This window comes from Monodon monoceros, unplaced genomic scaffold, assembly GCF_005190385.1.
Source record: "Monodon monoceros isolate NGI ecotype Baffin Bay Population unplaced genomic scaffold, NGI_Narwhal_1 Super_Scaffold_21, whole genome shotgun sequence".
NCBI lineage: Eukaryota > Metazoa > Chordata > Mammalia > Artiodactyla > Monodontidae > Monodon > Monodon monoceros.
In genome coordinates, this window is record NW_021703778.1 from 70155960 (window position 1) to 70168573 (window position 12614).

Here is a 12614-nt window from a genome sequence, read left to right on the forward strand (position 1 = left end):
TGTGTGTGTGTGTGTGTGTGTGTGTGTGTGTGTGTGTGTGTGTGTGTAGCAGCTTTATTGAGATATCATATACATAAAACTATTTTTTTTTTTTTTTTTTTGCGGTACGCGGGCCTCTCACTGTTGTGGCCTCTCCCATTGCGGAACACAGGCTCCGGACGCGCAGGCTCAGCGGCCATGGCTCACGGGCCCAGCCGCTCCATGGCATGTGGGATCCTACCGGACCGGGGCACGAACCCACGTCCCCTGCATCAGCAGGGGGACTCCCAACCACTGTGCCACCAGGGAAGCCCCAAAACTCACTATTTTAAAGTGTACAGTTCAGTGGCTTTTAGTATATTCACTGAGTTATACAGCCATCATAATTATCTAATTTTAGACCATTTCCTTTACTCTAAAAGAAACTGTACCATTAGAAATCACTTCCCATACCCTCTTCCTTCCAGCCACTGAAAACCACTTTCTGCCTCTATGGATTTCCCTATTCTTGACATTTCATATAAATGGGATCATACACTAGGTGGTCTTTTGTGACTGGCTTCTTTCACTTAACAGAATATTTTCAAGGTTCATCCATGTTTAAGCATTTATCAGTGCTTCATTCCTTTTAATGGCTGAATAATATTCCATTGTATGGATGTACCACATTTTGTTTATCCATTTCATCAGCTGATGGACATCTGGGTTGCTTCTCCTCTTTGATGGTTATGAATCGTGTTGCTATGAACATTCATGCACAAGTTTTTGTGTAAACATGTTTTCATTTCTCTTGGTTGCATACCTAGGAGTAGAATTGATGGGTCATATAGTAACTCTACATCAACTCTTTGAGGAAATGCCAAACTGTTTTTCAAAGTGGCTGCGCCATTTTACAATCTTACTAGCAATGCATGAAGGTTCCTATTTCTTCATATCTTTGCCCACACTTGTTATTGTCTTTTTTATTTCAGCCACCTGTGTAGGTTTGACGTGGTATCTCTCCTGTCTGTGTTTTAAAGGGAAGATTTATTTCCTTGTGTTACTTAATGGAATCATCCAACAAAGATTTATTTCACATATATATCAGGAGTGCTGTGCTAGGTTTTATGCAGGATTCAGATATGAACCAGAGGACCCTGCTGTAGGTCTGATTCTTCTCTCTAGGAATCTCCCAAATGTAAACAAACTTGCCTTGGACTTGAAATCAAGAGCTCTGAGCTCTTGTCTCTACCCCTCTTGGAGTCTTGTGCCTGGGGTTTGAGGAGGCTGGGCAAGATCACCTCCAAGCCCACAGCCTGTGTTTCTTGCCCACATAGTCTGCAACCAAGGTTGTTCTTTATAAAACATTCTGGTTGGGCTTCCCTGGTGGCGCAGTGGTTGAGAGTCCGCCTGCCGATGCAGGGGACACGGGTTCGTGTCCCAGTCTGGGAAGATCCCACATGCCGCGGAGTGGCTGGGCCCGTGAGCCATGGCTGCTGAGCCTGCGCGTCCGGAGCCTGTGCTCTGCAACGGGAGAGGCCACAACAGTGAGAGGCCCGCGTACAGCAAAAAAAAAAAAAAAATGTTCTCGCTTACTGGAGCTGTCAAGGAAACTGCGAGGGAATGCCGAACTTGCTGTCAACTCATTGAACTGATGGGGCCATTGCTTCATGCACATCCCCACCTCGCTTTGCAAGACAGCCTTCCATGTCCACAAGGACTGGGCACAGGAATCCTCCCCCATGGGAGCTCCAGAACAAGAGCCTTCTGCCTTGAAAATCCACACAAAAGCCTTTTAGAGATCATTTGCAGTAACTTTAAAAGAGCACTTCTCAACTAAGCAAATCATTCACAAGTCCTGACATTTAGAGTGTGAATATTGAAGAAGAGTAACTATATACAGCATGGGATTATTATATTGAATTGGCATGGAAGAAGCATATATAATTTACTAGTCCCAGAAACGCATAGCAGGTTATAAAAATTGGGTTTTCATGTTTATTATAGCTTACTGCTTAATGTCAAAATAAGAAAATGGCCTTCCAAAAATTCATAATAAAAAAGTGAGGAAATACTAAAAGGAAAAAAGAAATGAGTATGTAATTCTGTACCTTAAGAATACAAATAATATCAGTTAGGCCATCAATCTCAAAAGTAATAGAAAATCATAAATTTATAGAGGTAGTGGAAGAAGCTTGGAAAAAGGAAGCAGAGAAGGCAAGAGTATGTTAAAAATTTTGTGATTTTTTTTTTTTTTTTACAAAAGTGGAAAACTAAGTACAACTGCTGATGGTGCAGGTTTAAATTTCAATATTTTCCATTTTGGATCCCCAAATTAATTTTGAATATAGTTCCTACACATCCTGAAAGAATTTCCAAGGTCACAGAGAAGCTTCTGGCACTATATAGAAATTGGACTATGAATGCTGGTAATTAGGTGTCATGGAAAGAGCTGGAGCAGGAATCAGGAAACTTGATTCCAGCTCTTCCCCTAATTGTGGGACCTGAGTGAGTCAGTTCACCTCTCAGAGTCCTCGACCATAAAATGAGGAGGTGGGAATGATGAATGTCATTTTAGGTCTGCCAGGACAGAGCTGTTTAAATAGACCTCTTTGGGCCCTGAATATTTTCAGATTTAGAGATTCCATTACCCTACATCACATCAAATGTACAAATGCACTCTCATGGGATGTGACGTAGACATAACTGTGTAAAAGAGTTGTGTTGTGTTTAAATGAGATGTCAATTTTGTTGATACTTTAGTTATTTGATAGTTTTCTTTTCATATTTGGGGGCCAGTAACTTTTTTTTCAGAATCCAAATATTTTTAAGGCCTTTGAAAATCACGGCGGCCCTAGGCATGGTGGATTACTGGGCCCTGAGTGCTAAGTGGTAGGGCCCAGATTTTTTGCTGCCTTTGGCCCCATGAACTCCAAAGGCCCAATATAAGGGAGTATCCAGGGTGGGTGGGAGAGAGAATGGATACTCTAGTTGCTCAGAGACAGCCTTATGGAGCTGTGATTTAAATCATGCCCAAAAGGATACATAGGATTAATAGAGACAGAGGGGAAGGCCTCCAAGATGAATACTAGGAGTGTCAACTGTTGACTGAGGCCCTGGGTGACTGCCCCATCCAGCAGTAACTGCAGTTCTTCACCTCTCTGAGAGACTGGGCCATCCCAGAAGCCACCACTAGGTGGCAACAGGCCAAGAGGCTGCAGTCCCCTCTGCCTATCTATAGATATTTTTATGTAATACAAACAATTCTTACCAAATATTATAATCACAGTAATATTTTCCTACGTAAAAATTCTTACAGTGCAGTGTACCACCTGCCTTAAAATTAAGTATCAGGTGTGTTGTTTACCACAATGGAGAGTTTGATGCTGTTTGGTGATTTAGTGACGGGAAGAGATCTCATTTAGTTGCTGCTTAAGAAAGTATGCTCTCTGTGATAGCCGGGATTCCGGAGCCTGTTTTTAAACAGCATCTGAGAAGAGTTAAGTGTGTACATTACCTCTGAGAATCAGGCCAGAATACCGAAGTCAAGAGCCAAGCAAGTGAGTTCTTACTCCTGCCCCAGACTCAGCTTCTGGCAGTCACACAGGGAACAAATCCAAACAGATTTGCTTCTGCCAGACCCCACAATAATAGTCTCATGCAATATCTCATGTAGTCACTGGATCTTCTCAACAACCCTCAGAGATAGCGACCACTGGTCTGTGTTAACAGACAAGGAAACTGAGGCCCAGAGAGGGGAAGGAAGTTAAGATCACACAGACAGTTAAGTGGCGAGGCCAACACTCCCTTCCAGTGAGGTCCTGTAACTCTGGTCCAGTGCTCTTTCTATCCAGTGAAGACATTTACCTCCCTCCAGGCACTGGCCTCTCTAGTCCCTATCGCTCTCAAGCTGCCATCACTCCTTTTCCCTACCAAGCTGCCCCTACCCTTCTCAGCCTTATTTCATCTTGACCTAAACCTGCTGAGAAGCATGTCCCCTAGGGAAGGCCCCATGTCCTACAGACCTTGCCTCTCCCCAACCAAGGAGACCCTTGAGCCCGAGGCCCAAAAGTAACAGCAGCGAAAAAGATGCCTCCCTACAGGGACTGATTCTGCTTTATCCCTCCCAACCCAGCCAAGCACATCCTCCTGATTTAACAGCTGAGAAAGGAGAAGAGGTGCCTGAGATCCCATCCCATCCTCTAGAACACCATTCAACAAAGGCATCTCACACTTAACACTCCAAAACCTGAAATCTTAATTTTACCCTTTAAACTATTCCTCTAGCCATCTTTCCCACTCAGTACACAGTAATTCCACCCTTCCATTTTTTCAGGGCAAAAGTCTTGGAGACATCCTTGGCTCCTTTCTTTCTCTCACACCTGCATCCAACCCATCAATAAGTCCTTTAGGTTCTAGTTTTGAAATGTATCTATAATATGACCGCTTCTCCCACCCTCTACTAATACTGTGCTGGACCACCCACCATCATCTCTCACCCAGATTACTGCAAACAGCCTCTTTGCTGACCTCCCTGTTTCCATCCTTGTCCCCTTACGGTCTCTTCTCCCCACCGCAACCAGGGTAACCCTTTAAAAATATGAGATATCATGTCACTCCTCTGCTCAGCACCCTCCAATGGATTCCCAGCCTCCACAGTTAATAAGTAGGAAGTAAGCCCCCAGCTCTGTATCTAGCCAAACCAGTAAGGACAGAGGGAACCTTGACTACCCGTGGCTGTATCGCCCAGCCAGCAGAGAGCTGGGCAGGTGGCCTGGTCTCCATAGCTTAGGCATAGCTGTGGGTCTGACTGAGGGTTTGGTCTTGCTCTAGAAAGAATCAAGTGATCAAATGGTGGGTTTCCTATAACGTTGGGACTGTGAATGAAGACATGAACATGGGCAGGGAGGTGGTACACACATCCCTCAGCCACAACAGGCTGCTGAGGAGGGTGGGCTGTGTATTGCCCTCTGTTCTAAAGGCCTGATGCCATCTCTATGGCATCTCAGTGCTGCATCTCTCAGTAGCCTTAGTTGGAGGTCTACCTTTTAAAAAACTTCCACACGAGCAACAACATGGATGGACCTGGGGGTTATTACACTTAGTGAAATAAGTCAGAGAAGACAAATACTGTTCCTTATCACTTATGTGTAGAATCTAAAAAAATAAAACAAACTAGTGAATATAACAAAAAGGAAACAGACTCATAGATAATAGAGAACAAACTAGTGGTTACCAGTGGGGAAAGGGACGGGGAGAGGAGCAAGATAGGGGTAAAGGATTAAGAGGTACAAACTATTATGTATAAAATAAATAAGCTACAAGGATACATTGTACAGCACAGGGAATATAGCCAATATTTTCTAATAACTTTAAATGGATTATAATCTGTAAAACTACTGAATCACTATGTTGTACACCTTAAACTAACATATTGTAAATCAGCTATACTTCAATTTAAAAATTTGAATGAAAAAAAGAACACTATGAATAGCCTGAACAACCTACTGGTTCTTTTTCTAAATTTATTCTCAGAATGAAAGGTTCTAAATAAAATTTTCAAATCAAAAAAAATTCTACACATGCTTAGGAATCTTCCTAGGTAGCCTCATAGCTGCATCTAGAGGCAACTGAGGGAGGGTCCACCAGGACTATTATCCCCAGTGATTAGTCGAGGAAAGTGGCCCAGAGAGGTGACTTTGCTGAGAGTCACGAATATTTGTCTTAGACCCTGGTACCAAGAGTAGGGCCTTTAGCAAGTCACTTACCCTGTCTGGAGAGTCAGATTCTTCTCCTTACAAATAAAGATGAAAGAGGAAAGAAAACCTAGAGATGGGTCTGCAAAACACCCGTGGACTCTGACAGCTCTGAAATTCTATGATTCTTCAACAAATATTATTTAATCTATAAGTTACTCTCTCGGTCCCATACCTACCCCAATGCCCATAGAGAAGGTTGGCAAGACCAAACTCTTTGCTACTTCATTTGCCCTTGGAGATAGTTACAGAATGTAGGGCCTTAGCACATCTGCCCACATCTATATCCTCTGCCACCCATCCATCCTGCCTGTCACAGGAAAGAGGCAGAAGCAGCAGGGGTGATCAGGCGGCCTCCATCCGCCTTGAGCACCTAAGGCAAAAAGAGCTCAATACCAGGACCCTCTCTCCCTCACCTCCCCACACAGAAGTGTGTTATTACCATTTCATTCCAAAGCTTGCAGCCCAAGAAGGACCCAGAACCTTGGAAAGAATTGGAACAAACAATTCTGGGCAAGCTCGCCTCTGCCTGACCCTGTCTTCAGTTCTCACATGCTTGTTTAAAGGCAATGAGGTTGTTGCAGTTTCTTGGTTTGCCTTCTGCCCTGTGCTCCGCCCAGCCTGCCTCAGGTCTCCCAACACAGTGGCAGTGAGGACAGCATCCAGCCCAGCGCAGGTCAGGGAGTAGAGAGCTGGGCCTCTGCAGCACCTCTCCCCACCCCATCCCACCCCTACTGGCCCTGCCCCTCGCTGAAGTTGCAGTGGACTTTTTTTGCAACCAATCAAATTAGAAATAGAATGTGAGCCACACGTGTAATTTTTAATTTTCTAGTAGCCTCATTTTAAAATGTAATCAGAAAAAGATGAAAATAATTTTAATACATAATGTGTTTTATTTAACCCAACATAACCAAGAATAGTATCATTTTGACATGTAATCTGTATAAAATATTATTATGAGATATTTCACATTCTTCAAAATCCTGTGTGTATTTTACATTTATAGCACATCTCAATTTGAGCCAACCTCATTTCAAGTGCTCAACAGGTACACGTGGCCAGTGGCTGCCATATTAGATAGTGCAGATCTAGAATATACATGAGAGTCTATATATAATTTTACTTACCATAAATCTGCTAATGTTAACATTTTGTAATATTCCCATCTAGTCTTTTCTAGATACAGTATTATTTTTACAAAGTTGAAGTCATATTGCCCATATGACTATATCCTTCTCTTGCTGTTTTGTGTATCTTCCTACATCATGAAAAGTGAGTCACAATCATTGTCTTTAATAATATCATAGACTATCCCATCACTTGGGTGTGTCACAATCTCCTTATCCAATGCCCAAATGTTGGACAGCTGCAATTTTTCAGTTTTACAAATAGTGCTGAGATGAAGATTTTTATGTTGCTCATGCTTCTTAAGGCCTTGATGTAAATCTCTCTAGTGTTCCAGCCATTTTTTAAAAAATGGATTTTGAATATCAAACAACTATCAACAAGGGCTTTATGACTGGGAGCTGAGACACCTTGGTTTCTTGTCCCACACCTTTGATATGTGGCTCTGAAGCCCAGGGCAAACCACTTTGCTTCTCACACTAGAGTTGCTCCATTTATAAAATAAACCAGCTGTATTTTATAATTTTTAAGGGTCTTTCCAGCGCTAACCTTCAGTGATGTTTTTCCCTCAACCACACATCTAACCAATTAACCTGTCAAACTAGTCATTTCAAGTCCTACAAGTCATGTCAAAGCCACCTCCTAAACATTTAAAAATATATCCACTTCTCTCCATCCCCAGTCGTAGTGCCTTTCTATGTACATCATCGCTCATCTAAATTGTGATGCAGAGTGAAATTAGGTTCTAAACATTAACAGCGAAATCCAAAATCAAGAATAGGATTAAATGAGATATGTGTGAAAGCCTGGGGCTGGCACAGAGGAGATGTTCAATGAATATTTGCTGTATTTGAATCTGAAACCAGCTTCAAGAAACCCGGTCCCTGAAAGGTTGTGAAGGAGTTCACAGTGAAACATCAGAAGTGCTGCTCTGCCCTGCTGGGAGCCAGCCTGCCCCAGACACTGAGAGCTGTCAGAAGACAAAGACTCAGCAGCTTCCCCTAAAGGGCTGACAGTCTAGAGGGGGAAATGGGAACCCCTGTCCGCAAAACAAAGATGCCTCAGGCGGTGTCTTCAATGGAAAAACCAGATGGACAACAGAACAATTATCTGAGCAATTCAGGCAAGCCTGCTGTTGAGGAAAAGGCGTGAAGAAATTTGTTCTATTTCCTTTGTGACAAGGAGTTAGGGAAGCCTGGGGTAGCAAAAACATTTTGAGTCTACAGGAAGACCAGAGTTCTGGCCTACGCTCTATGATTTTAGGCAAACCACGAAACCACTTTTTGATCTCAGTATCCTCATCGTTCAAATTGAGATACAGTAATAGCAACTTTGTTCAAACCTAACCACGTACTGGATTGAGTTGTGAGGTTGAACACAATGATTATGAATGGGGAAAACAGCTATTAAATGAAGCAATCTAATAACTACATAGGCAACTGAAAATGAGTCTCCTAAGATTCTACTCCTCTTAAAGGAAATGTTTAGTAATCATCAATAACATCTGTATTGAACTTTATAATATGCAAGGGAATTTTATGCGCATTTATTCTATTTTGTTTTCAAAACCCATTGTGGTAGTGTTATCATTTGTGCCTTTTACACTTAAGGATACTGAGATTGAGAGAGCTTAAATAACCGTTAAAGTTTCCACTCTTTGAGAGGGCCAGATTCAGGCTCTCTTGACTCCTTGGTTGCCTTCCCACTAAAATCCTCGTCACCAAAACATTAATATTATTAACATAATATTAATAATGTTTGTTATATGCATTTCTCTTAGATCAAGGACACTGAAACATCAAAACAGAAGCTCTGGAAAAAAATGCCAGACATGTAAGAACAGCAAGTTCACTTCCTTGTATTAAGGAAAAGTAGATGTCCCCATCTGATTTGCATTTTATGCAATATAGCAGGAAATATTTAAGTTGACAAATAGGATATTTACAACTGCAACAGATCCTTGGCAGTTAGTATTTAACAATTGTTGCAGATGTGATTTATTTGCTATTATAAAAGGGCATTACTGTGCGAATATGACTCCTGAAATTAGCATCAGTTTAGCAAGGGCCCTTGACAGCCTGACCTCTTAATATCCTTATAATGACGCCATTTACATTCCATGCTTACTCAAGTCACTCACTGCTAGATTTGTTTGAGAGGAGTCCACTCTAGGGCAGATGTATTCTGTATTTTAACACACCGAGTTGGTGTGGGGGGGCACATGTAGGCCTTCTAAGGGGAAAAACTGTTTAATCAAGTCTTCATGAAAATGTGTTCGTTTCCAACTTCCTACAGTGAAAACGCATTACTGCTAATTACAGCATACTCCAGAAACACAATACTTCATGTTTTCTCCACAAGGCATTTCCATGGCATGGATATATTAAACAAGAACCTGTTTTGATCCTCTGCAGCTTTAGCTTTTAGTGTGAGTGGGAAACTAGTCCTGGGTAAGGATTGGCTGGGCCAGGATTAAAGCCATCTCCACCAGCAGGGAAAGGGCAGAGGGTGGACTTGGAGCCAGGCAGAACTGGGTTCAGAACCCAGCACCACCACTTCCTAGCTGTGTGGACATGGGTACCTCTCTGAACCTCTGTTTCTTTATCAGTGACACGGAGCTGTTATTTTTAAGGTTATTATAATGCTTTTCTGTCTGTTTTAAGGTTATTATAAAGATCTGAGATGTTTGTGAAGCACCTGGCACACTGTAGGTACTTGATACATGGGAATATTGCATGTTCCTACATGCCTATCCATGGCCTATCCATGATGCAGCCCTGAGTTCAAACTAGACGAACTCAGCCTGTCCTTTCTGCTTTGGTACTACTTTGTTCCATCCCTTTATCATATCAAGTATTCATTGTGTTGTAATCAATTGAGTATGATTCTATCTGTCTTCCCATTCTTGACGTGTCTCTTTACCTTTTACACTCGGATAACTAGCACAATAATATGCCTTGAGCATTGAACTCAGGAGGATTCTGGAGGTGCTTCTGGATTCAGTGTAGGGGTGAGAGGTGACAAGAGAAATTAAGGACGGTCTGCCACAGGAGAGGAGAGAGGGTACCATATGACCCACTTTGCCATCAGCAGTTTAGCACATAGTAGATGCTCAGTTAAGTATCTGTCAAAGGTGTTAATGGACATTACTCAATTATCTAGTAGCTTAGAGTAACTTATTGCTTATATATATATCTGTTTATCAAAGCATTTTAATTTCTACTGCATTATAGTATCCTTCTAATGACCCTGGGATTCAACTAGGGTGGATGCTATCTTCGTTTCCCTGTTGAGGATACTGTGACATTGTAGGGTGGGTGAAGTGACTTTCCTGCACCCTTAAGGTAAAAATAGTGGTAGAGCTAAGGCTTGTAGGCCAACCCTAAGTTTCCCTTAAGAATCATGTTGAGATTCCCAGAGAAGCCAGCACTGCTTTTTCTGAAGCCAGGGCAAACTGCCCTTTTCTAATATTTACGCACTCAGGGCAAACTGCCTTTTTCTAATATTTCCCCCTCTGTTTGCTCTGCTTGAACTCCCCATCCTCTAGAGTTCCCATCCAGCTTCACTTCTCAGTAGCAAGCATTGCACTGGCTACTTTAGAAGTGACAAACCACAGGCAGAAAAATCAAAGTGCACATGAGCCTTTCGGAACCGGGCCTCTCCATCAGATTATCTTGGACAGGTATTTCCAATTGTGTAACCTCCAGAACCTTAAATCTTCTGATGAGAATCAGACTGGAGACTCTATCCCTCAGTTGAACGAAGGAGAAACAGAAGCAAAAACATCTACTCCGCTAAGTCACATGTTCACTGTTGTAGTTGGGTCTGGTGTGGTGTGGGGTGGTCAGGGGTGGTCAGAGGTGGTGGGGGCCTTCTCTCCTGGTGACTGATCACACCCTCACTTCTCCGGCTCCTGTTCTACTCAGGTGTGGGCAACAGGCCTCAACCTCTCATACAGTGACCAGCTGGCCCTGACTCAGCTCACCTTATACTTGACCAACGGCCACCTGGATTGCAGTATGAGCACCCTTGAAGTGCCCCGCTTTGTTCCCAAGAAAGACAAGAAAATGAGCCACCTAAATGCTGCGGCAATGCCGGTAAGTGACCGATGCTTCCTGATTCTCCTCAGTGTCAGCAATACTCACTCGCCATTTACTGAGCTCTAGTTGTGTGCCAGGCTCTATGGGTCCAGAGAGAAGAAAGAATCTCAGGCAAGTCTTTGAACCTACCAAAATGGGCTTCTGGTACATGAATGTAGGAAAGGGGAGGCGGCGTCCAGAAAGGGCAAGCACTATGTGGAAGGACGAAAGTACATGGGGCTTTCCAGGGCTGGATGTCTGTGTGTTCCCCTCCATTCTCTTCTCAGCTCGCTTCCCAGGGCAAGTACATCTATACCCACTGCTTCAATTACCAGAAGCTTCCAACAAAACCCGTATTTTTCTAGCCCCAGTCTCTTTTTTGAGCCTCAGACTCCTAGATTCAATATTCAACAGAATGTCTCAAGAGTCCTCAAGGGTCAAACTACCCAAAACTGCACTCACCGTCTCTCCTCCCCTATACTTCCTCTTGGCGGGTCAGGCCAGAAGCTGATCACTCACCCTATATCACCACATCCAGTCAGCAACCAGCTCGTGTTGATGCTAGCTGCTAAAATGCCTCGACTCTGACCCCTCCTTCCCCCGTCAAAGATACTGCCTTCATTTCAGCTTCCATGGTCTCACACTAGTGTTACAATAGCTTCTCATTAAGACTCTCTGCCTCCTGTCAAGGTGGTTAAAGTGAAAAGTGAATCTGAGCATGCTGCTCCCCTACTTATGATTTTGAAATGACTCCTGTCATCTTCAGGAAAATACCAACTTCTCAGCTTGGTTAATGAGGCCCCTTGTGATCTGTGGCCCAATCCCCCATTCTCATCACTAGGCCATCTCTAGGGGGCTAGAGGCAGTAGTCCTGGGACTGGTTCAGGTTTACCAACCTCAGGACTCTGGATAACAAAGGGCAAACCTCCGTGGGGACAGTGGGCTAGGTTGTTCCTGGGGAAGGAGAGCAAAGTTCAAGAGGACCAGATGGCCCTTCCTGTAGGTGGGATATGACAGCAGATTGGGGCTCAAGCCACAGCTGCTCTGACAATGCCAGAGGCTTTCTTCTACCTTCTCTTACAATAGTGGGCTTCATGCCCTTTTTGCAAATGAAGCTCTACTTGAGGTCCAAATATGTCAAGCAGATAAAAGAGGAATGCCAGTGGTTAATAGGACCCCCACTCCAGTGCCCTAGAGATATCTTTTCAGAGCAGTATCTCCTGCCTCTCTGTTGAGTCTCTTTGGGTCCAAGAGACACCTCTGGATTTAAAGAACACTTGTTTGACTCTGCCCAGGATCCCCACATCACCTTCCTTGGCAGGAACTCGGTGTACACTTGGAAGGGTAGCCTGGAGAGGGTGCCAGATGTCTTGGGGGACTCAGGCGACAGCCTCCTTCTCCTGCTCAATCCACTTGTCCTATGAGGTATCATTGCTCATGGGAATACCTTAGATCTCTTTACTTATTAAGAAGAGAAGCAGAGTTGGACTAGGAATGAGAAACAGGCCTCTTTTAATTAGGTCCCAGGACCTTGCCAGGAATTTCCCAGGTTCGGTCCCACCTGTGGCCTCTGTCCTCTCCAAAGGGACCTACAAGACCCTAAGTTCAGTGCCAGAGGGACAGCAGTAGAACTTGAGACCTTCTGGCTTAGTGAACCTATCTCCATGCCATTTCCAAAAGGAAGCTGGAAGCTGAG

General features: G+C 43.5%; 1 protein-coding gene across 7 annotated transcripts in view; it reads left to right on the top strand.

Moving 5' to 3' along the window:
• The window catches only part of IQCH (IQ motif containing H), a 210626-nt gene that overhangs the window by 174243 nt on the left and 23769 nt on the right, over window positions 1–12614 (top strand). For 6 of the 7 annotated variants that reach the window (XM_029236988.1, XM_029236989.1, XM_029236990.1 and 3 more), the window contains one exon: window positions 10766–10936. The exons of the other annotated variant lie outside the window; for it this stretch is intronic. In XM_029236988.1, the coding sequence (XP_029092821.1) occupies window positions 10766–10936 (171 nt within the window). The remainder of the gene's footprint in view (window positions 1–10765; window positions 10937–12614) is intronic. 7 annotated transcript variants of the gene reach the window in all.